Source organism: Adiantum capillus-veneris, chromosome 1 (genome assembly GCF_014529385.1).
Source record: "Adiantum capillus-veneris isolate H3 chromosome 1, ASM1452938v2, whole genome shotgun sequence".
Classification (NCBI taxonomy): domain Eukaryota; kingdom Viridiplantae; phylum Streptophyta; class Polypodiopsida; order Polypodiales; family Pteridaceae; genus Adiantum; species Adiantum capillus-veneris.
This window is the reverse complement of record NC_140931.1, coordinates 123828484-123853273: the sequence shown is the minus strand read 5'-3', so window position 1 is coordinate 123853273 and position 24790 is coordinate 123828484. Positions and strand designations below refer to the sequence as shown.

The 24790-nt window shown below is 43.8% G+C and overlaps 1 protein-coding gene across 1 annotated transcript; it reads right to left on the bottom strand.

The window, feature by feature from the left end:
- Positions 1 to 1216: 1216 nt before the first annotated feature.
- On the bottom strand, positions 1217 to 20684 carry LOC147465489 (uncharacterized). Its single transcript, XM_086520438.1, is given in 13 exon segments — positions 1217 to 1878; positions 1881 to 4008; positions 4147 to 4215; positions 4307 to 4449; positions 4533 to 4741; positions 5009 to 5336; positions 17631 to 17768; positions 18274 to 18529; positions 18641 to 18738; positions 18831 to 19088; positions 19214 to 19895; positions 20007 to 20234; positions 20546 to 20684. Coding segments are annotated over 13 exon segments (4857 nt in total). The 5' UTR covers positions 20624 to 20684; the 3' UTR covers positions 1217 to 1636.
- Between the last annotated feature and the right edge of the window lie 4106 nt (positions 20685 to 24790).

Sequence of the window (24790 nt, the reverse complement as noted above, 5' to 3'; positions counted from 1 at the left end):
TTGAGGAAGTTTATGTAACGCAGCCTCGCGGTTTTGTCATAAAAGGACAAGAGGACAAAGTGTGCAAATGTAAGAAGGCTTTGTATGGGTTGAAGCAATCTCCTCGTGCTTGGTATGAGAAAGCTGACACTCATTTGGTTAAACGAGGCTTTCGTAACAGTCCAACAGAAAGCACATTGTATGTAAAGCGTGAGGATGATGTATTTCTCATTGTGGTTCTTCATGTTGATGATTTGCTGATCACTGGACCAAATCAGAGACATATTGCTAAATTTAAGGCTGATTTGAATGCTACTTTCAAGATGAAAGATTTGGGGTTGTTGCATCATTACTTGGGTATACAGTTTAAGCAGTGTGATGGTGGTATTGCCTTGTGTCAGAAAAGTTACATAGAGACATTGCTATGTAAGTTTGGACTTGAGGATTGCAAACCTATTGCCACTCCCATGGAAACATGTTTGAAGTTAAGTCTACATGATACTGGTGATCCTGCTGATGTCACTCTTTACCAAACTGCTGTTGGCTGCCTCATTTATGTATGCAACACGAGATCGAGATGCCCACGATTGAGGAGAAGAGCTTCACAACATCGACAAAGCCTACAACAGAGGATTTGAGTCATACTATCTCGACATCCAAAGTACATATGAGAATGGATTCATCACCCATTATATCACCATCTATTGGGCACCCATTATACCCCACATAGTTCTACTAGTAGCACTTCTAGATTCATCTTAGTCTCTCTTTTTTGTATCCAAACATGGTATCAGATTCACCAATTTTGGCCTTTTGAAGACGTCAATATATTATTTCATTTCTCTTTGTGTAGTAGATTCCAAGGAGTATCAAGCCATGGCCTTGTGTCAACCATGTCAACTCAAACTTGCACTCTTAGTTAGTAATAGTTAATCTAATGTCTGTGTCAATTGAAAATTGACACCACCATTAAATATAACCAAATGACATGCAAAACATAGTATATATGTATTCAAGTGACAATTGAGTATCGCTATGGCTATTGTATTCGTTTACATAAGATTAGTGGGTTAGTTTTCCCTAATCATTTACCAACCAAGCAACAACGCAAGCCTCGTGATTCTATCACTTGTTATGTTTCAAATTGGATTTTCTGGTTTGCCAAAGTATAGACCTACTTTTACAGTATATTTTTTCAAAATTTAAGAGTAGTCTTAGTTTCATTTGGCCTCTCCAATAGTCTTAAATGAGGATACTGGACTACTATTTACTTACTTAGGTTGCTACATACTTAAGAAACGATGAACATAGGCCTATTTACATATGCTTTTGTCAAGGAGAAGGAGAGGGGCTTTAACTGTGGCCACTGGTTCAACCCCTACCTCATGCAGGTAGCTTTTGGGGGGGGGGGGGGGGAGACAAAGCATGTCTACATATTGTTTCGTAGCTTCCTTCATCACTTTCACATTCCCTTCGCACTGGGTTCCCCATCCTCTGTCCACATGTTACAACATCCCTCTTCACATCCACTGTTGGAGTCAAGCTGTACTATGCTTGGAAGGGCTTCGCTTTTAGACGTACAACACGCAGGAGGAGCACTCAAAGATGTGTTCATTGTGCAGCAATGGCCTGTCACGGCAACGCTTCCTAAATTCTTTCATATTGGTTGCGCTGCTGCTGGCATGTCTGCCTTTAGGCTCTGGCTTTCACAACATGGCCGTTCACAGCCATCGAAGGATTTGAGCTGTAAGCTTGCAGCTGGGGCTTTGCTTTCAGATGAACAAAATGCAGGAGAAGCACCCGACAAAGCAATGTTTGGGCAGCGCTCGTCAGTCATGGCGGCACCTACAAATTTTCTTTGCAATGGCTCCACTGCTATAGACTCGTCTAACTTTCGGCTCCCCCTTGACAACAACCCCGTTTACAACCATCAACGGATTTGAGCTGCAAGCTTTGAGCTGGGGCTTGGCCTTCGGAAGCACAAGCACCCAACAAGGTATTGTTTGTGCAGCACAGGTCCCTTTCAGCGGCATCTTCAAATTTCCTTTGAAATGGCTCTCCTGCTGTAGACTCATCTGCCTTATGGCTCCCCCCTTTGCAACATCCCAGTTGACAAACGTCAATAGATTTAAGCTGCAGGCTGGGAGGAGGGGCTTTGCTTTCAGACACACATGCAGGGGAACTGCCCAAATGAGTATTGTTTGTGCAGCATTGGCCAGTTTTGGCAGCACCATCAGGTTTCCTTTGCAATGGCCCACCTGCAGTAGACTCGCCTGTCTTTGGACTACCCAATAAGGTTTTCTTTGTGCAGCACTGGCCAGTTGTAGCAGCACCTTTAAATTTCCTTTGTAATGGATCCCCTGCTGTAGACTCGCATGCCTTTCGGATCTCCCCTTCACAACATCCCCTTTCACAGTCGTCTATAGATTTGAGCTGTAAGCTTGGAGCTAGGGCTTTGCCTTTAGAAAGACAACAAGCAGGGGAACTACCCAACGAAATATCATTTGTGCAGCATTGCATTGCTGTGGCAGCACCTTCGTTATTGCTTTGCGATGGCTTCCCTGCTGTGAACTCACATACCTTTTGGCTTCCTCCTTGGCAACTTCCCCATTCACAACCATCAATAGATTTGAGCCGTAAACTTGAAGCTGGAACTTTGCTTCCAGGCATACTACATGCAACAGTAGCAACCAAAGGCTTAGTGGTTCCGCAGCAATGGCCAATCCTTGCAGTACTTTCAGACTTCTTCTGCATTGGCACTCCTATTTCTGACTCATCTGCCTTTCGGGTTGGCCCTTTACAGCATCCCTTCTCACAACCATCAAGGGATTTAAGCTGTATGCTTGGAGCTGGGGCTTGGCTTTTCAAGGCACAACAGGCAGGGGTAGCACCGAGTGAAGCATCAGGTGTCCAGCTCTGTCTTGTCATGGCAGCACCTTCACAACATCCTTTCTCACAACAATTGATGGGTGAAAGTAGTAATTTTGGAGGACTTTGGCTTTTAGCAGCACAGCACGCCGGGGTAGCACCCAATGAACTATTGGTAGTGAAGCACTGACCAGCTGTGCCCCTTGAGGTACACAAGTTCACGGCTTGCCTAGAGCTGTATGGAGTCTCTAGGACATTGGGTTTTATGGTGATGCCACAAGAGGCATCACTTTCTGCTTGCATCATACTGGTAGTGGTGTTCCTGCTACTACAGCCAGTACAACATTTACTAGAGCAACAAGAGCACTCGCTCAAGTTTCTTCTACTGTCTGATTGCTTCAAGAGTAAGCCTTCAAGCTCTGGAATGTTAATTGATGAGCAGATTCCTTCATCTATGCCTAGGCAATCTTTATCATAGGTGTCTCTATTGCTCACTCTTCGTCTCATTCCATTGTTTGCACCCCTCATATCACAACAAGACTTCGCTGAACAACAGGACTGACTCGACTGATTTTCCTGCTTGGTACTTTGGGCAGATTCTCCGTTATTTTCCATTTTCTTTGGGCAGCAGGGTTCAGCTTCCGTGTCCATGTACTCCTCACTGCTCAGCAGGACACCTTTCTGGCAAACTTTGCTTTTGGGTTTCCGCCAAAATGTAAATAATCCTAGACGTCCTGCTTCATCCTTCTTCCTTTCTAGCAACAGCATGCTGTTAAATATAACAAGTAGGCAAGTGCCAACATCTGCAAGGACAGCACCCCAAAGAGATGCATATCCGACTGCTGCAAGCACAATCACCAGCACTTTGGTTGTAATTGATAAAAAAATATTTTGCAGGATCTTCCTGCGAGCTTTTTGGCCAAGTCTCACAGCAACTGGTAGCTTTCGGAGATCGTTAGTCATGAGGGCTATGTCAGCTGTCTCCATAGCAATGGCAGTACCAGCAACGCCCATAGCAATGCCAACATCAGCAGCCGCTAATGCCGGGGCGTCATTAATTCCATCACCAACCATACCAGTAAGGCCGGCTGCTTTTAATTGCTGAAGCACCTCCACCTTGCCTTCAGGAAGCAATTGAGCATGCACATCAATTCGTCCAAGCTGCAAGCAAGACTAGGAAATCAGATTTGTTCATCTATACTGGTGTGAAGTGTAGCAAACCATGATATATACAGCGGCATTGTCATGATGTATGCAGAGTGCCTTTGTCTTTAGACCCGAAAAGGAAGAAGTCAATACCTTTCTCTGTACATTATTGGCCACTTCCAAACTATCTCCAGTTAGCATAGCTAGTCGGAGACCCAATCTCTGAAACAATGCGGTCTCAAGCGAGACCGTAAAATTCTCATTACTCTGCTACTTAATTATAACCAAGAACAACTTCGATGACAAGGCTTACCCTCATGTCTCTCACAGCCTCCCTGGCTTCTGGTCGAAGCTGGTCACCAGCACTCATAATCAATATTGGCTTTTCATCCACACCAATCCAGCAGATTGTTAAACCCTGGCTTTTCCAACTCTCCAGAAGAGCAGAATCGGCACCTGAAGCTACGTAAGGCATGTTAAGTATTACTCTGCAGAGAGCCATATTTGACAAACATGATGCCTGATATAGAAACAGTTACCTTCCAACCAAAGGAGCCGACTGGCTAAGCGTTCATTCCCAACAGCAATTTTATGACCATTGACGATTCCGCTCACACCTTCTCCAGGAAGTACTCTAAATTCATCCACAACGACCTCAGCATTTCCTGATTGTGCCCCATGCAGCCTAGCATAGTCCACTATAGCTGATGCAATGGGATGGCTTGCTTTGCTCTCAATGCATGATAGCCTGAAGCAATGATTCAACATAGAAAATTCTTCATTTTTCAGGTTCATAAGTGTCTGTTGATTTTGTGTAGTCAATTTCTTGGTCAATACACAAATTGTTTTGTACTCCGTACTCCATTAACATGACTAGATTGTGTGCAATAGTTGTGTTTAAGCCTTTTTTCTGACCCTTCTCCCACATTCTCAAGTTGAAGACTTTGTGTCCTTGTAAAGGTATAATAGACTAATTTGCACAATTAAAAAGTCGACCATATAGAGAGTAGTTTACCAAAATAGGACATCTTGTAGATCGGCTTCCTTGTTTAAGGCATGCACTTCTATTATTTGAAAGCAACCCTCAGTAAGCGTGCCAGTCTTATCCATAGCAACAACTTTCAGCTTTCCAAGAGCTTCCAAGTGTTTTCCACCCTTCACAAGGAGACCCAATCGAGCAGCTTGTGCTATTGCACAGGTTGTTGTAACAGGAGTGGAGATCACAAGAGCGCAAGGGCAAGCCACAACAAGTAGAACTAATGCCAAGTACATCCAGTGCCGAATGTTGTGCGCATGTACACTTACTGGAATTATTGTGAAAGCCAAAGCACCAGCTATCACAACTGCACATCATGAAAAAAATTAATCTGCATTTGATGATGTTAAAAAAAGCATTGGACAATCTCATTAGTCTATCCTCGAATCATGTCATTACTTTAAATCCGCGTCACTGCGCTATGTTTCAGCTCTAGACCTCGAATCATGTCATTACTTTAAATCAGCATCACTGCACTATGTTTCAGCTCTAGACTTCCATAGCCGAAATGCAATGTTTCACCCTGAAATGTTCAAGCCTCCATAAAGACCTTGGGAAAACGTCTAACTGAAATGCCTACATACCACATATATGTATGTGCATGTAAGGTTTAGCGGAATGAATGTTGTATTTTCTCAAGATTAGTGATCTTTATTGCTCAAGGTTCCTTTTAGTTCTTTAAGGAAAGAGAGAGCTTTCCGTCTTGTAGAGTGCTGTGGTCACGAACAGAGTGAGTGGATTGTGCGTGCAACTGAATGAGACTGAGAGAAGGAGAGAGAAGAGATACAACACCGAGAGGTTGTAAAACCCTCCTCCGAAGGCCCCAGTCTCGTCGGCGAGACTGGTCTACTTGATTGCACAGAGGTGTACAATGCGTATGCAATGGACTGATGCAATGGGACTATGCCGATGACGACGACGGTGATGACAACGGCGACTTAGGCTGAAATTTGTTATCTTCTTCGTGGCTGAAAAATGACTGTTTTTGTCGGGCTAAATAATGGATGAAAAACGCTGAAGAGATCTAGGATTCTGCTGCGTTTTTGAAGGTACTACTGCCGGCTGAAACACTAAGTATCTGCTGCGGTTCAAGGGCTGAATTGCTGAGAGCAAAACGCTGCTTTTTCCTGCACTTAGGCTGCGTTTTTGGAGAAGTTTCTTGGCTGAAAAAAAACGCTGTGGCAGCAGAGGACTTCTTGCTGAAAATGGCAGTTTTCCAAGTGCTTAATAACTCCTTACCCGGCCTCGGTAGTCTGCTGCAATTTGCTTGATGAAATCGCTGAATTGCTGAGTTTTGCCTGGCATTAATAGTGGCCAAAAACGCTGCAGGCTGAGAGTCACGTACACTGCAGGCTGAATTTCTGAAAACGTTGGGCTGAGTTTCTTGCAAACGCTGGGCTGCCCATGTTGAAACGCTGGCTGATTTGCACGTGCTGTCTGGCTGAATTTTATGCGCTGGCTGAATTAGTCGCTGGCTGAGATTGGCTACGCTGGCTAGTTTATTACGCTAGCTGCACCTTATGATTACCCCTTCAAATATATTAAGTCCTAAGTGACCTGCCCGCCCGCCCCAAACTTGGGTGACCGGCCAAAAAAAAACCCAAATTTTTTAAAACCCCATGTGAAAACACCCATATTTAAAAAAAACTCCCATGTGAAAGCCTCTTCACGTAAACTTACCTTTATAAAAATAAACAAAAAAAAATTACGCTGCCTCTCCCTTGCTCTGCTCTGTGTGCACCTACTGCGCAAGATATTTCGCACACATGGCCGACGCGAACCACTACGCAGATTTTTCCCGATGAAATTTTGCGGGTGAATTTCCCTGCTTAGAACCGGCAGTGATAATTATTCCCGATTCCCCGACTCCCGAGCACGAACTTATTTCATAGAGATTTTCCGCTCACGGAGAACTCGTTCCAGAACCTATTCCCGACCCAGAACTTACACCTGTTCGAGAATTCCCATTGAGGCGTAACCATGCCGAATTCTTAGGACGGAGGTGGTCAATCTGACGATGCTCTTACTCTCATCAAGGAGCAGATGGCCACACTTTCCATAAGCCTCGCATCACTTCACACTCGCTTGGATGAGATGCACAAGGAAAACACTTCTCGAAGTCGACCTGCTGTTTCTCGAACTACTAATGCAACATCTTCAACACCTTCTTCCGAAGCTTCAGTGGATGAACCGAACGAACCAGATCCAGCTGAAGAGGTAGACAATCGCGAACTTCAATTACTTTATAAAATTTTTAATGCTGCACAGAAGAAGAAACTTGATGTTAAATTGCCAGAACCATACACTGGTCGCCGCGACAAGCGCGTGCTGGACCAATGGCTGTTCAAAATGGAGATTTACTTATCGAACACAGACTTGGTCGAGAGTAAAAAAGTTGCACTTGCTAGTTCTCTGCTCAAGGACACAGCATTTCTTTGGTGGCAACAACGGGTTGCTGATGGTAAAAACACACCTTCTTGGGATAAATTCCGGCGTGCTATTCGCAAGGCGTTCGAACCTGCCAATGCGGATTTTCATGCCCGGTCCTCTCTTCGCCGCCTGAGCCAGACAGGTTCCTTGGCCGCGTACATCACAGAGTTCCAAAGGCTAACTCTGGAGATAGAGACCCTTAGTCCCTCTGATAAACTTCACAGCTTTATCGACGGACTTGAACCCAACCTGAAGGATGATGTGCACAAATACAACCCTACCACCTTGGATGCTGCAATTGCCTATGTGGAGCGTCTTGGCGATAATCGACGCCCTACACGGAATTTTCTCCCTGGTAACAGATCTTCAAACAGCGCTCGCTTTTCACAGCGCGATCGCAGAGACAACTATAGCCAAAGTCAGCAACATCAGTCTCAGTTTAGACAGCAAGCAACACAACCTTATTCAACTTCAAGGTTCTATTCTCAAGATCGACAATCTGAAAGCAGATCTTCTTCACATGTTCCTCCACTTGATCGTGGTAATGGACGTGATTTTTCTCAAGATCAGCATTCCAATACTCAGCAAGGCTCTTCGTCAAATTCATCTTCGACTTCAAAGAAGGAAGGATTATGTACAATTTGCAGTGGTGACCATAGATGGTATCAATGTCCAAAGAGACCAAATCCGTCTAATTTGAAAAGAAATTCAAAAGCGGAAACATCATCGAATTCTGAACAACTAGATTCTGCTAAGGATAAAGGAAAATCTGTGGTCAATACGATTCGTGTCTCTGAGGATACGAGTATTCTTATGAAGCATGCTCAGTGCAATTCTTCAGTTTTGGAGCCTCTCAAAGCAAGTTTTGAGCCTTCTTGGACTACTGAATGGTCGCTCCATCAATATTTTAGTGGACAGCGGATGCTCGAATAATTTCGTCAGCACTCAGATAGTTCAACAACTTGGCTTACCAACTCAAAAGACATCTCACTTATATGATGTGGAATTAGCAGATGGATCAATTTTGACTTGTGATCAGACAATTCGACAGTTGCAGTTCGAGATTCAAACTTATGCAGATCAACTGGATTTTGAAGTCATGCCTTTATCTTATTACGACATGATTCTTGGTCAGCATTGTTTATTCCAATATGATCCAACAATTAGCTTTCGAGGACATACTATCAATTTGTTCAAAGATGGACGTGAATTGACTTTACACGGGCTTTCTCATGCGGAAAGAGTGATTCAAGCCTCACGTGTACTAGTCAATTGCAAATAGCATGATACAGTGGATTATGAAGAGAATATGATTTCCGATGCAGATGCAGATATTATTATTGATGAATTTTTTAATTCATTAACTTATCATGAATCAATTGATGAAGACAAAGATAAAGATATAGTTGCAGATTCCGAGTCTGAAGACGACTATGCTTTCTTTGATTCTTTACTGGATGATGATATGCCAATTACAAGTCATGAAGTTACAGTTCCTGAAGATGATTCTAAAGAATTTTGGGATTCATTTTTGGAAGATGATTACAGTCTCAAGACAAAATCCTCTCCAGAGATTACTAAAGTTGATTTCCTCTTCCCCAAATATTTCGCAGTTACTGGAAAATTTTGAACCAGAAATCTTACATCACACGAAGGATTTTGAAGATAAACCTCTTGTTGCAGTCAACCTGATTATGCCAGATGCCTCTAAAAAGTCTTTGAATAATGCAATGACATGGGATTTAGCAGTCAAAGCAAAAAGGTTTCGCAAGAAACAAAGGTTCAAGACAAAGGTTTCTGATAACTCAAAGACTGAAGATTTTCGAAGATTCAATGCTTTTCCAGAGTTCTATCAACATCAAAAGTCATTTCTTTGACACGGGCTCTCATTTTAAATGGGAGGCAATGTCACGATTGTGACTATGTTAACAGCAATACATCTACTCCTAGTTGCAGATACGCGAAGTGCCATGCCAAGGAGGACCCCTGCGCTTGGATGGTCACACCCCTTCGCCCAAAGGACGTGTCTCTTCGCCAAAAGCCACACTCCTTCGACGACTAGTCACACCCCTTTGCTCTACGGGTGCGACTCTTCGCCCAATGGTTGCAGCTCTTAGCCGAAAGGATGTGTCTTTTCGCCTAAAGTCATGTCTCTTCACAAAGAGACATGCCTCTTCACTGATGACTATTCAATTCCTATAAAAGGAACCCTTGTATCACACATTTCAATCAATCAAACACAGAGTCTTCTAAGTCTTGTTCTAAGTTCAGTTTCAGTTTCTTAAGTCTTAATCATGAGTTTAAGTACTTAATTAAGGATTAGCACCTAGAATCCTCACAAAGCAAGCACCTGCAATTACTTACCAAACTCCGAATCTGCATATTGATTCTTCATGCTGTCAAAAGACTCACCATGTATAGAAAATGTGGTTTTTGACTCAAGAGCCAAAATTTGTCCTTTGCGACTCAATGCATCTGCAACAGGGTTAGCTTTTCCAGGCACATACTCAATCAAACCTCCAAATTGCTCAAAAAATTATGACCACCGCGCTTGGCGATCACTCCAATGTGCACTAGGCATAGACTGGAGCCACTTGAGGGCTTGATGATCTGTGCGTACTGTAAACTCTCTACCATACAAGAAATGCTTCCAATGCTTAAGAGAGTGAATGACAGACAAAAGTTCTTTATCATAAACTGAATAATTCTTTTCCGCACTATTGAGCTTCCGGCTAAGAAAGCTACAAGACGACCATGCTGCTGGAGCACAGCACCTATGGCGACATTGCTCGCATCCGTCCATACCTCAAAGGGATCATCCCAAAAAGCAAGGATAAGACACGGAGCTTCCATCACCGCAACCTTGAGAGCTGTGAAAGCCTCAATGGCTGCCCCGGGCAAGTCTACGCGCTGACGGCGAGTCTTTACCCCTTTCAAAACATCAATCATAGGTGCAGCAATGCGTGCAAAATTCTCTATGTGCAAACTATATGCTTCACATAAACCAAGAAAAGAACGCACATCATATGCAGTTTTGGGCAAATCCTAATTACAAACCTGTTCCACCTTCGCGGGGTCTAGCTTGACGCCTTCTGCAGAAATGATATAACCCAGATAAGTGACTTCAGTAAGAAAAAATTCAGACTTCTTAGCTGCAATGTACAACTGACACTCATCCAAACGAGTTAATACCCTTTCAACATCCCTTTCATGTTGTTCCCACGATGCAGAAAAAATCAGAATATCATCTAAAAAGATGAACACACATACACCTACCATGTCGCCGAAACGACCTACCATGAGACGATTGAACGTACCCACGGCTCCTGTCAATCCAAAAGGCATAACAATATACTCCCATTGCCCTCGCTCGTGCGAAAGGTAGTCTTGAAAATGTCGCCTTTGAATACCCGTACCCGATGGTATCCACTTTTGAGATCGACCTTGCTGAAAACCTTTGCCCCATTGAGCCTATCCAAGATATACTCAATGTGAGGCATCGGAAACTTGTTCTTGACGGTCATCTTGTTTAATGCCCTGTAATCAACACACAAACGAGACGAACCATCCTTCTTGCGAACGAACAAAATAGGGGCAGCAAAAGGGCTTACACTAGGACGTATGAATCCTCTAGCCACCAACTCCGTGAGTTGTTGCTCTAACTCTTCCTCCTGTGACTTGTTCAAACGGTAGGGAGCCTTACTGACCGGCTGCGCTCTCTCCATAAGCTCGATGCAGTGGTTCTCCGCTGAACGATAAACATCACATCAAGGCACTCCTTCGTGATAAGAGAGTCCATACCAGGAGCGAAGCCAGAAACCTCAAGAGGAGATTTCTGACTAACCTCTAGGCGGGCTCTCTCAACAAGAGAGTGACTAATCACATCATGCATACTGCCTGGATCAAACAATACAACAAAACGCTGTCCTTTTACATGACCATAACACTTCATGAGAGATTCATCAATGTGTGTGTCGAATCATGAGAAGATGCAGGTTGTGTTGTGACAGAGTTTGTGGTAGTTGCGGGTGCCTTTAATTCTTTAGGTGGGACTGTCTTAGGACAGTTTTTCTTAATGTGACCCTTAATGTGACATTGAAAACATCTACCTTCTTTAGCATAAATCACTTGTTCTTCCGACGTGATGTATCCTCCTTTAATTCCTTGAGAAGCTTTTTCATCAAGGGTTAGCTTAGGTTTTGCAGTTGCTTTAGATTTACCCTTAGATTCATTGTTAGAGTTCTTTTCCGAGGAATTAGAGGAAGAAGGGCTAGAAGAATTACCATTTTTACCATTTTGTGTGTTCTGAGAATTCTGAGATGTCCCTTGAGAAGACTTGTTCTCCTTAGGCTTTCCCTTGTTGTGCTTCATCTCTTGGACGAGAGCGATTGCTACCGCCTTGTTGAGATCCGCGGGGTCAAAGACTTCAACATCAAACTTGATGTATTCGTCTAACCCAAAGAGAAAAGTCTCTTTGCGCTCATCATCCGACTTGCGTTGTTGAGTGCCTAGCTGCAAAACACGGTTAGAAAAAGACATGACTGGCATACCATGTTGCTTGAGATTACGCCAATCCTCTTTCAAGCGGTGCAAGGTACTGAGGTGGCATAAACTGAGCCTTGAGCTTTCATTGAAATCAGCCAAACTAAAAGAGAGGAGAGTGAAATCGTCGGCTGCCTCTAGGTGCGCGGCTAGCTGTGCCTCTTGCCATGCATGGTACCAATTTATGGCATCACCGGCAAGGTACATAGCTGCCGTCAAAACTTTGCTATTTTCTGTTTTCTTAGTTGTCGCAAAATAAGCATTAAATTGATGCAACCAAGAATGAATCACCGTAGCATCCATCTTACCATCATACTTACTGAAAGTCACTTTTTCGGTGACTGGGTTGTTGGAATCCGCATCGTGGCTTGCACCACGAGAGGAACTCCCATGATCTTTGGGTGGTTCAGTCTTCGAGGCGAGAACTTGGGCAAGCAATTCCTGAGTGCGTAGCTCTCGTCGAGCTTCACACTCGGCCTCCAATGCTACATTTCTTGCTGCCGCTTCTTCCTTCCTCAGTTCTTTTCTTGCGTCGCGCTCGCGTTCTAAAGCAAGGCGCTTGTCTTCCTGTCTATCCATCATGGCCATCATTTGCTTCATCATTGCCTCCATAGGGTCTGGCGTAGATGGCGATGAGGGAGGGTTGGAAAAATCTCCTAGTGGGGAAAATCCTTCGTCGCCTCTCTCATGCTCATCACCTGAATGCGAAGTATCCATGCCGCTTCGGGTGACGACCATGCACTATGATCTTGGGGTCTTAAGCTCGCGAGGAACTTGGTTCTTGAGGGTCTTGAGGTTCTTGAGGGGTTCTTTCGCTTGCAAATCGCGTTGGAGAAGGATCTTCTCTTCACCCGAGTTCTACTCCTTTCTATGGGCGTACCCCTTGGCGGCCTTGCACTCACACCAAGGTTGCTTTTTCCACCTCACGTCGATTGGCCGGCCGCTAAGTGCACGGTCCGCTCTCAATGAGTGAAAAGAGACACAAGCGGAGGCTGGACAAGCCCTTCTTTCTTGGGATTCCTGTCACTCTTCAACAAAACACGATTAGGAATCTCCACGCCCAAGTAAACTTGGATTCGTGCAATCACAAGAAGCAAAAAAATTATTGTGGTTCTTCCCTTGAGTAATGCAGAACACTTCCAAAGCTCTGATACCAATGTAAGGTTTAGCGAAATGAATGTTGTATTTTCTCAAGATTAGTGATCTTTATTGCTCAAGGTTCCTTTTAGTTCTTTAAGGAAAGAGAGAGCTTTCCGTCTTGTAGAGTGCTGTGGTCACGAACAGAGTGAGTGGATTGTGCGTGCAACTGAATGAGACTGAGAGAAGGAGAGAGAAGAGATACGACACCGAGAGGTTGTAAAACCCTCCTCCGAAGGCCCCACTCTCGTCGGCGAGAGTGGTCTACTTGATTGCACAAAGGTGTACAATGCGTATGCAATGGACTGATGCAATGGGACTATGCCGATGATGACGACGGCGACTTAGGCTGAAATTTGTTACCTTCTTCGTGGCTAAAAAATGACTGTTTTTGTCGGGCTGAATAATGGATGAAAAACGCTGAAGAGATCTAGGATTCTGCTGCGTTTTTTAAGGTACTACTGCCGGCTGAAACACTGAGTATTTGCTGCGGTTCAAGGGCTGAATTGCTGAGAGCAAAACGCTGCTTTTTCCTACACTTAGGCTGCGTTTTTGGAGAAGTTTCTTGGCTGAAAAAAACGTTGTGGCAGCAGAGGACTTGTTGCTGAAAATGGCAGTTTTCCAAGTGCTTAATAACTCCTTACCCGGCCTCGGTAGTCTGCTGCAATTTGCTTGATGAAATCACTGAATTGCTGAGTTTTGCCTGGCGTTAGTAGTGGCCAAAAATGCTGAAGTGACCAGTGGGAAAAACGCTAGCTTTCAATGCTTGCTGGCGATATCTGCATGGGAGGAAAGCGCTAGGGCAGCCAGAAGAGTGGGCGATCCCAAGATGAGGATGATGCGGGGGAATGGGCTTCACCAAGCAACTTGGAGAGGGTCTTGCTGAGAGAGGGAGGGAAACACCTGTTGCTTGGTAGCCTACTGTGCTCCTTGGCTCATCTACCAATTTGTGCTAACTTGGTTTGCTTATATATTAACTTACCCAATTTGCCCTCCTGAGTACCCAACAAAAGTCACTTAATAAATAAGTGAAAAATGTTAAAAATAGGGAAAAATGAGATAAAGTCATATGAAAAATCCCCAAACTGACTCTTATGGAATCTAATGGAAATGCTTATGCTTATGCAGTGTGCAACCAGAGGATATGCATCTGAGTGACTGGGCATGCACGGTCTACGAATAGACTCACAAAAGTGCCAGATCACTTCTAATCTAACTTGACTGGACTTTATGGAAACCCTGCTATGGTGTAGCTTGTCTACGGACACATAGGGTTGGGATGTGTCACGCGACAGTACATGTATTGAACGAGAGTCATATTATATGCTGAACAAAACCATACAAGTTACGTAACTGTTTTTGCATCCATTAGAGTTGAAATCTGCTCTGAGTGAAGTGCCCACGTGACAATTTATGCAAGAGGGTTCCAAAAGTGGAAAACCTAATCAAATGGACTTGTCCGGACATGCAGACCCTGCAAACACGCTCGTAAAATTGCCGATACTAATCCTAGACATCCCTATCTAGGAAAAAAAGGAAAATTGCTCTCGAAGTTGATGAAGCATGTCCACGTGGCACACAGCCATGTACACGTGACAAGTATGCTGCTCCTTTTATATTGACTGTTGAGGTGCCGCGTCCGGAGTGCCGAAGTCAGGAAAATGTGCGCACATGGGAGTTCTCTGACGATAACTCACAATTTTGTGACCCATTTGACGAACAGACTGGACCGATGCATTCCTCTAACCTAGACCTACATGCACGTCATTTCAGATGCCCACCAAAGTGTAATAACATCTATCAAAACGCTTGTACAAACCATTTATCCAAGAGGGTTTTAAAACTGAAAAACCTAATCTAATGAACTCGTCCAAGTCTTGCAAACACACTCACAAAATTGTTGGTACTAATCCTCCTAGGATTCTAGACGCTCCTATCTAGGGATAAGAACAAAATTGGCTCTGGAAGTCGAGATGAAGCATGTCCACGTGGCGCACAGAGCCATGTACACGTGACATCCCCTCCTACTTAAGGTGAAGTATTGGTACCAAACTCCATGCATGCCATAAGATGGTCTTGAACGAATGGCCTTCTAGATGATGTCTTCCAAGGCTACTTTTGAGAGAGAGGGTCCCGCAGGTGATGTAGAAATGTCCAAAAGACATGGATGGTGATGATACATCTACTCACAACCACTAGATTGCCTCCTAAATGATAAATAAATGATTCCCTTGTTGGTTACCGGCTAGCCTTTGCTGCCCCAACTCGAATGGTGTGAGCCAAACTGCAAACCGGATGGATGTGCGTAGACCAAGTGGCTGGATATGCAAACGTTGATGCCTACGAAGGTTACCACCCAACCTATGCTGCCCCTATACGAGAAGATTGGCGAGAGAAACGCCGAATGGGAAATGAAGCAAGATATATCCTTTGAAATGCCCACAAACCTTGGCAAGTCCTCTATATGATGTCTCATGAAATCACCAAATAACTCCTCAAAGATAGAGGCTCGTCTTGGGGCTTCAACTAGATTGTCGTACGATGGAAGCTCTAGATGAATCCTCATCTCTGCAATGAATGTGGCTGCAAATGTAGGCTCGCGATGCCAATGAACTCCCACGGTGGTTGCCTTGGATTGGAACCCTTAGGCTTCGGATTGATGGCTTTCGATTGCTAAGAAGATGTAGTGTGGACCCGAAGTGCTGCCAAAGATTTGTACAAATCAATGACGATGCAATGCCTCTTCTAAAATGTTGGAATTCTAATAGGCTGATATGGATGGCGCCTTCCTTTGTCGACACAGGCCGCTAACAAATCCTAATTCTCGCAATCAGCATCTTTATGTTTCCAATGCATGTCTTAAATGATGCGATCTATCATGTCGAAGAATTTGACTGCAAATATCCACGCTCAAATTTCTTTATGTCGAGGTGGTTGAGCGCGCACACCAAGTCAACTACCCTCTTGCAAGTGCACCACAACTATAACCCCCAGTATACAATGTTTGCATTTCCTATGCTCAAGGCGCACGGTCCTACAACACATACTCAAGCACCAAAGAGGAAAAAAAACTCAAAGATTAGCGCATTAGTGCAAAAGCTACAAAGCTCTGATACCAATGTCAGATGCAGCGGAATTAAAATGATGAAGATCTAGACTTTACACTTCCACACATCGTTACTTCTTCTCTTGCTCGATTGATGATTCTTTTTAGAGAGAGAGATGTGTAGAGGGACAATCCTCCTCAACGAACTCATGAGGCCCTGCAACCTTACAACCATAGTCACAAGGGACGCATTCCGGGACGGGGGACGGGGCTGAAATGGATTTTTAGTGTAAAAAAGAGAGCGACGGCAAGTGGGGACGGAAAAGTGGGGACAGGAAGCCGAAAAAGGGCGTCCCCTGTTACTATGCTTACAACGGATCATCATAGAGATCATAGTGATTAGTGATCTCTCCACCCATCAAATATCTAACGAGACCAACTATGATGGTCTAGACTAGGTTGTGAGACAGAGAGGGGGCCAACAAGGCCATGTAGAAATAGTGGTTTAGTAAACTCAACAAAGAGTTTCTTGTAGCATACACAAAAGATACATAAATTGCTCGCTTTTACAGCATTAGAATTATATGACAAAAACTTTGGGAGGCTAGGTTTCCATACAGATAAACTTTGTCACAGACGTTTCATTGCAAGGCATTTCACCAGCAGAATTAGACATTTCAGCCGTTTTGGCCCTTTCACGCTTCAGACCTATTGAAATGCATTTTGAGGTGATGCTGCTTTAAATACAACTCGTCTGTTCTCCTAGCTATTTAATATATGTCCATAACACCCACCTTAAAATTTCTGTAGACCCATCTAGCAGCCATAAAAGGTGTTACATTTGAATGATCAACAAAGCATAAATAATTGCATGTCTCGACGAACATTATGAATGACAGATCAGATCATCCATACATTATGCATGTATGCACAACGGAGGTCCTAATGTAATGTATGCATGACATTTAGTACATTAACCTAGTTCGCATGTTTCCCGGAGGCAAGAGGATAAGTAGGTTAAGAGTATGTTATCATAATAAATGTCTAACATGAATTGATTATGACATTCCATACATGAAAAAATATAGCTCAGTACATAAAACTCAAACAGATATCTTCATGCTTTGAAAGGAGCTGAAATCTTGAAATATCCTTCAAACATTAGAAAATCTCCACTCCAAGGTTGCTAAGGGCAGAATTTGAACCAGACTTTACAGACTATGACAAATGATGGATAGAGTAACAACAGGTGTGCAAAGTAACAATGATGGAAAACCAGCTTCAATCAAAAAAAATAGGTTGTATGCCATTACGATGAACACAGAATTGTTGTAAACTCAACAGAAGATGACATACAGGGCCACCGGAACAATACCTAGTTTTTAACCTCGCATTTGAGAAAACATTAAAAAACTGACACGTTGAAGAAAGACTAGAAGAACTTACGTGGAGTGTAGTATTTAGCAAATGACTCCATTAACTGCTCCACATGAGAGCGTTGAGTTTGAGCCTCCTCCACTAATCTTATCATCCTTGCTACAGCGGAATCTTCAGCCAAGGCCGAAGTTTCAACACAGATATATCCTAACAAAATCCCCAGGAAATTCAGTGGGAAGAAATAGCAGGAACGTTTGAAACTCCTACAGAAACCAGTTTTCTAGCTAAAATTGATTGTTACATACCATCACGAAGTCATTATGCATGCATCCATCCATACATATAATGCATGATGCAGGTAGGCACGCACGTATCTGTATGTATGTACTTCATATGTGACATATGTGTTTACATACATTAATATATAGAAATGTACACACACCCTAGCATGCCTACATACACATATATGTATATCTGTATATGTGTAAACACATACATACACAAATGCATGTGTACACTACACACGTGTGTGCATGTGCACGTGCGTACGTGTACATATGTTGAGGAGCACAAACGTTTGAACTTGAAATTTCTGAATTAATAGCATCACAGCTTAATCATCATCGACTTCAACCTCCATAAAAAGTGATACTAAATTCATAGAGACAAAAAAATGCAATCTCCTTTTACACTCCTTCCACAGAAGCAGCACCTGTCATATTGATGGTACCAGCCCAAACACGAGTACCAGCCTCCTTCTCTACAGGCAGTGACTCTCCAGTTAAGCTGCTTTCATCTACAGCACTCCTCCCAGATACTACAGTGCCATCAATAGGTATTGACTCTCCAGCTTTCACAGCAAGCCTTGTCCCAACTTTGACCTCCGAGACGTTTACCCTTGCACCAGTTTCTGCAAGGATTGCACTCTGGGGGGCTAAACTTGCCACAGAAGATATCGCTAATCGTGCCTGAACATTGACTTTAAAGTCATGATAAGCGAAGAAAGATTTTTCACTAATTTTGATCAATGCACCACAGGCATGCACTAAAAAACAACACTTGAAAGAATAGAGAAATACCCTGTCCGATGACCTTGACTCAAGCCATTCCGCAAGAGCGAAGAGAAACACGATCAGACCAGCTTCTAGGTAGTCACCAAGGGCAATAGAACCAGCAACTACAAAATTCGAGCAGAACAGTGATTTGATATTCAGCTTGTAAAAAGCTTGAATGCATCGGTGTTCCTCTGGAGCCAATAAAATCACTTGCCTGCAATTATCATCAATATATTGATGTCCAGAATACAACGCCGCAGGGCTCTGAAACTTTTCAAAATGATTGGTGGGGCACCCACTGCCACAGCCCCAAGAGCAACCCATTTCAACGGGTAAAATGCATACTGAAACAATGCAATAAGGACAAAAAACCCAGAGGCAAACGTGTAAGGAGAAGGCCATTTGCGTGCAGCCTTCCACTCCCCTGTAACATGGATGCTGGCTTCCAGGTGTGCATTATTCAGCAATTTGACTGGCAATTCAGCAGCAAGCAAACACTTGTATTTTTAATGATGGTAGAATAAAATTGAATATTGTTAGATTCCAACATAAGAGGTCAGGTAGCAAGTATGAAAGAATACATGGGATAAACTGTACCTAGTCTGGCCGGGGGAGTGGCAAAAGCATCGTGTTGCACCGTTACTAATCTAGCCGCAACATTCACATAGACTTCTTGCACTCCTGGGGCAGGCTCCAAAATCTTCTTGACCAAAGGGACTTCAGCAGGACAGCAAATTCCAAAAACATCAATTGCAGTCTTTTGCAGTTTAATTGGTTCAGCATCATTTTCTATATTTATGCTGACATCTGGTTCTTTCAACAAAGGTTGCATTGCATCAAAGACATGCCCTGAAGAATTCTCAGCTGACACAAGTTCGTCAGCTGCATTGGAAGGAAGTGATCTTGTTCTACTATCTGAGGCACCCATTTGCGGAGCCTCGAATTTGAATAAGGCAAAAGAACTAGTCTCCCGGTTCTTAGCTGTTTGATGATGTGGTTCTCCAATCTTTATGAGCCGCCCATGCTCCAACATTTCGCTATCATTTCCAAGAGCATGGCTGACAGCAAATGAACCATCGCTTAACGGAACTAGCCAGTCCAAGTGATCGCCATGTCTGATCTGCTCATGACCACAACCCTCCTTGTGCACGTGCAGCTCTCCTTTTACCTCATTGCGATGCAAGAAGTCTTGACTGTAGCTTTCATCAAGAACCTTAAAACATGAATCTGGAAATTCCCATGGAAATGGACCAAGACCACAACCTGCTGCTTCCATGCACTGAATTACAACAACAAATGTAACGTTAGAGACATAGTTAATATGCATGTCAGAAGAAAAGTTGGGCTAAAATCAGCAGAACTTTCGCATGAATGGACATAAGAGCAATACTGCTTCCAAGAAAATGTCTTCAACGAGTTCGCCATGGTGAAGATGAGCATGAAAGCGACCATTGTTTGGCTTGCAAAATTGCTTGAATTTTTGGTCCTGTATACTCTGACCATGATCGATAAAGCATAATTCAGAGACGTCCACCTCTTGCTGAGGAGGCACAAGGAAACATGACATCTGGTTGCCATGGCGCAACAGAAAATGGCTTGCTTTATTGTGTTGATAAGGCTGCAGGAAGACGAAATGGGCACAAGTTAGACTTGATATATTTGCTCGATAAAGTTGTATGAAACTCATGATTTTGTTGGGTACTGACTAGCTATGATATTTGCCACGGCCACAAGAGGATATTACAAATTGCAATGCCTGTTGCAACAAGTTAAGAAGGAAAGGAGAGAAGCGCCTTTTCTCTATTCACATGAGCAGCGTCTAGCTCGTAAACAGGTTTGTGTGAGTGCGCACGCAAGTGTATGTGCGTGCGTGTGTGTGTGTGTGGGGGGGGGGGGGGGGGGGGGGGCGGGGGAGACGGAGGCGCTTACCATTGGCGATGGTGAGCCGTCCTCCATTGGCGAACTGATCAGAAGGGGCTCTGCGCAAGCGGATGGAGACTCTTCCATGAAATTTAAATTGAAAATAGGTCCATGTCTTAAACTAAAGAAATTAGTAAGTTGACCCGCATTAAACGGCGCATCATAATTTCCTAAGAGCCGAGTCCCGCTGCAGATCAGTCGTAGAGAGGAGAGAGAGAGAGAGTGAGAGAGAGAGAGAGAGAGAGAGTTGTGTGCCCCCCCTCGATGCACCTTTGTCGCCCTCCCTTGTCCTGCTCCTCTTCTCTCCGCCAACAAACTGGCATGTGCACAACATACTGACACACATGTTCTTTCTTACCTGGCAGCTTCTAAAAGGAAGTAAGGACCTGGAATCTTTTTGGATTCCCTTGCCAATTGCCCCTCCCCCCCCAAACCGCCTCTCCTCCAATGTCCCCCTCCAGCCCCATCCTTGCTTGCACCTAGCTCTAACCCCTTTTTCCTCGAGTGCTAACACCACTAGGATATGGAGCAAGTTTTTAGTTGAGAGAGAGAGAGTTTATGGTCTGGCTACAACAACACCAAGAGCAGCTGAATAGAGCAGTGCCACACTCCAGTGTCACACAACAGCGACGTCACTGAGAGATACAGAGAGCTCAGCGCCACAATCGTACCAAGCCTCAACGAGCCATGGAGTGTCTCGACTCACACAATTGCAATAACCCATGCGCACAGAGAAAGGGCCTCTCTGCTTAGAATACTCTAGACACCGCTACCATGCCATGCGTTGATGGAGCTGCCAATGTGTGTGTATGTTAGAGAGAGAAAGAGAGAGACAGACAGATGGGAGACATATAGTCAGCTACATGGAGAGCATGTGTACAGACACTTGTGTGAGAGAGAGAGAAAGAGGTAGAGAGCGACACCTAGAGAGATGTAAACTGAGAGAGAGAATTAAAAGATAGATTTGTGCTTGGTTGAAGTGAATGTGGAGAGCACTTAAACCTTGTGAACTTTTAGTAATGCTACTAATCACCCAGACTTGTTAATTGAGGAATGCAAGGTGTGGCTAATAATTTCTTTTTTCAACAAACCACTTTGAAGTTAAGCATAGTAGGTTTCTACGATCCAAGTTCTAGGGTTGCAAGGGAGCTTCCCTACTGCTCCTCTGGAGCCTCAAAGAATCAATGGGCAGGGAGGACTCGGTCATCCTATGTGGCAGGTTGGAGTTCGGCATGGGATGATGGTGCGGTCGCGGTGCTTGGTGGGCTAACTCTCACAGTGAAGCTGGGTTCCCCTTGGGGCAAGGACCCGATAGCTTTAGCCGATACTCTGGGCTTCACCCGATGCCCTCCCCCTCTCTTTTTGGTTGTAGTGGAGGCCACCCCTCCATGGCCCTATGGGCTGAAAATGCAGCTGGTTGTTCTCATGTTGTTCCCCCCTCGGAGCACTGGCAGGGTGTCTCTTCCTGGTGGCATGCCAAGCCAATTTTGCTTTGTTGGCTGAGGGTGCATGACTCACCCACAATAGCTTGGTGGTTTTTGTTTTGGTGTTTTCTCATAGGCAATTCGGGGTCGTTTGTTGTGGTCCTTTTTTGGCTCGTGGTGTTAGCGGGTCGTTGCGAGACGGACGACTATAGCATAGCTACCTGGCACTAACATAATGTCAATACTCATGGAAGCAACTTGGATGGGGCACACTGACTCTTTGAGGGTGTCAACCTCAATAAGTGAACTTGCAAAACGACATCATCTAATGCACTAGCAAACCTATCACTCTCAAACTTGCCAATTGTCTATGTCCTATATCACCGCACTAAGTTTCATGCCATTTTGGCACTCAAACGAAGTCCAAATGCTGCAAAACTTTAGGAGGAGTTCTAAGACACCTAAGGGCACAATCCTACCAAGTTTGGTCGCATTCCGATGAGGTAATAGAATCACAATTTATCATGATCAAGGTCATGAAACCTCCAACAGAACATACGAAAAGGATTGCCCTATGGCCTAGGAACACTCTCCTATTGTCGAAACGTCAAAAAACAACTATTAATGCACTCAAAACAGTCGATTTAGCTCGGTAACACATTGTCGCAAACAACAACAGAATTGACACTGATTACACTTGAATGAGAGAGCAATAGCCAAGGAAATCAAAATGTGATTAACAGAGCTCAAGATATGATGATTACAAGGTGCGTGAGAGTAGTCGTTCTCAGTCGTACACTCAAACTCAAAAATCTTCAAAGATGATAATGTCCCTTTCCCACTTACAAAAATAAACTTTATACCAAGGGCTTCTTCGCCAATGGCCGGCTTTACAAGGCTTTAACCAAATGATAGACTTTACAACTCAGATTTGCATAGACAGACTCATCAAATATATGATTAAAATCAGAGGGCTTTCTCATAATTAGAAGGCTTCTTTGAAAAATAATGATGGATATTCAAAATTTTAGAGCTCATGAAGAAGGGGTCGATTAGGAGGGCACCCATCTGGTTCGACTTCCAAAATTCCCCCCTTCCTAGTCTTTGCATACCCTTGTGCAAACTCTGTCCTGGTCTGCATCTTTGTCGTCAATTGTCATGTTGTCCTTGTTCCTAGCTTTGGTAGCTGCTTTTTTTCATTGTGATTGTAGGAATTGATAGTAATGCAGTGTGCGCTCTCTAATGTTTGGGTGAGGAGCCTGAACTTTTTAGCCCTTGCTTCAATTTCCACTTTTGATGCTAAATCCTTAAAGGGATTATTCAATAGTGTGCTTTGATAGGCTACATGGCGGGCAGACAAATTTTTGGTCATGGGTTGAAAATTGTATAGTCAATCTCAAAGAACCCCGTCATGAACGCCTTCTCAAATGTCTACATGTATTGAGAGGGTAGGAACATGACCCAAGTGTACATCCCCTTGATCACATCATGGCTTGGAATTTATGTTTTCTAGGTTCTAGCACAAGCCTCTAGTTCCTTCCAGGAACACTTGCCACGGGTGTTCCGTCGATTCAATGTCTTCAAACGTTGTGATGCAGGTTATGAGAATTCTTGAAATCTTCACCAGCATTTGATATAAAAAATTTGGGACATCTCTCATCTGAGTGATGATCCCTTGTAAGGTGTTCACCATGTACTTTTCTAAGGTAGCGAAGTTGTTTGCCGGCTTGGTGGGGACATGATAATTCAACACTACAGGCTGTTTGCTTCGCCATGTATGGAAGCTATCCCAGGATTTCATCCTACACCTTTGCAATCCATTACTTTATCTCATCCCAAGCATCTCTTGTCGTGTCTTAAGGGGCTTCAAAATTGTGTAAACTGCCTGAGTAGAAGTGCTTGGCAGTTCTACTGGAGGTGGGTCTACCCATGTGTGCTCTATTTTTTATGTGATTGGTGTAATAGTAGGCACTACTGTTTGAGCTTGAATGGCACTCATTGCCATGTCTTTCTTTTGTAGCTCTAAGGCATGTGCTACTCTCTGGGCATCTAATTATTCCTGTGGTGCGGCCAGTTGCTCCTGAAGCTGCTTGATTTCTTCATCCTTTTGGGATTGGATAGATCTATGTCCTGCAGTCAGGGCCTCTCGATCATATTTTTCTTTTGAAGTAGTTGCTGGAGTCGATGAAGTTGAATATGGGGTTGGTGTGTCTTGCATTGCTAGAAGCCGTGTGAGTTCTTCACTACACCATAAGATTCTCCAAGCTCATATCCTTTTGCCGTTCTCTTTCAAGCGCCTCTTCCAACCGTTGTTGATTCTCTTGTAGTTGGTTGTTTACTTCATTGTAATTCTGAGCTTCTTGATAATAGTAAGCGAAATCTTTCCTTTCTTTTTCTAGCTCAGCCTGTGAATGTGCTTGTCTGCTTAGGAGCTCCTGAATCTCCATTTATAGTAGCTTGATCATTTATTCCTCTCACTTTCAATACTTCCTCTTTTGCATCTGCTAGGTCCATCTCTCGCAGGCTACTAATAGCCTTTTGACATTGGAATTGTAGCTTTATACGCTCTAGATATACTTCAATGTCAAACGACTAGATGAGTTTACCTCCGGAGACCTTTGATAATTTCTCTTGTACGTGGAGACACCGGTTTCGGTTCTCTTTCTGAAGTGTTTGGTTTGCGCAAGGTGTCAGCTTCTAGATCTTTGACTTTTGGCACTTCATTAGGCTTCTCTTGCTCTTGTTTTTTATCAGTTCGGGGAGCCTGCTCCGTCCTTCCAGAATCTTTCACTTGGCTGTGTTCTTGTATCTCTATAGGAATTTGTTGTTG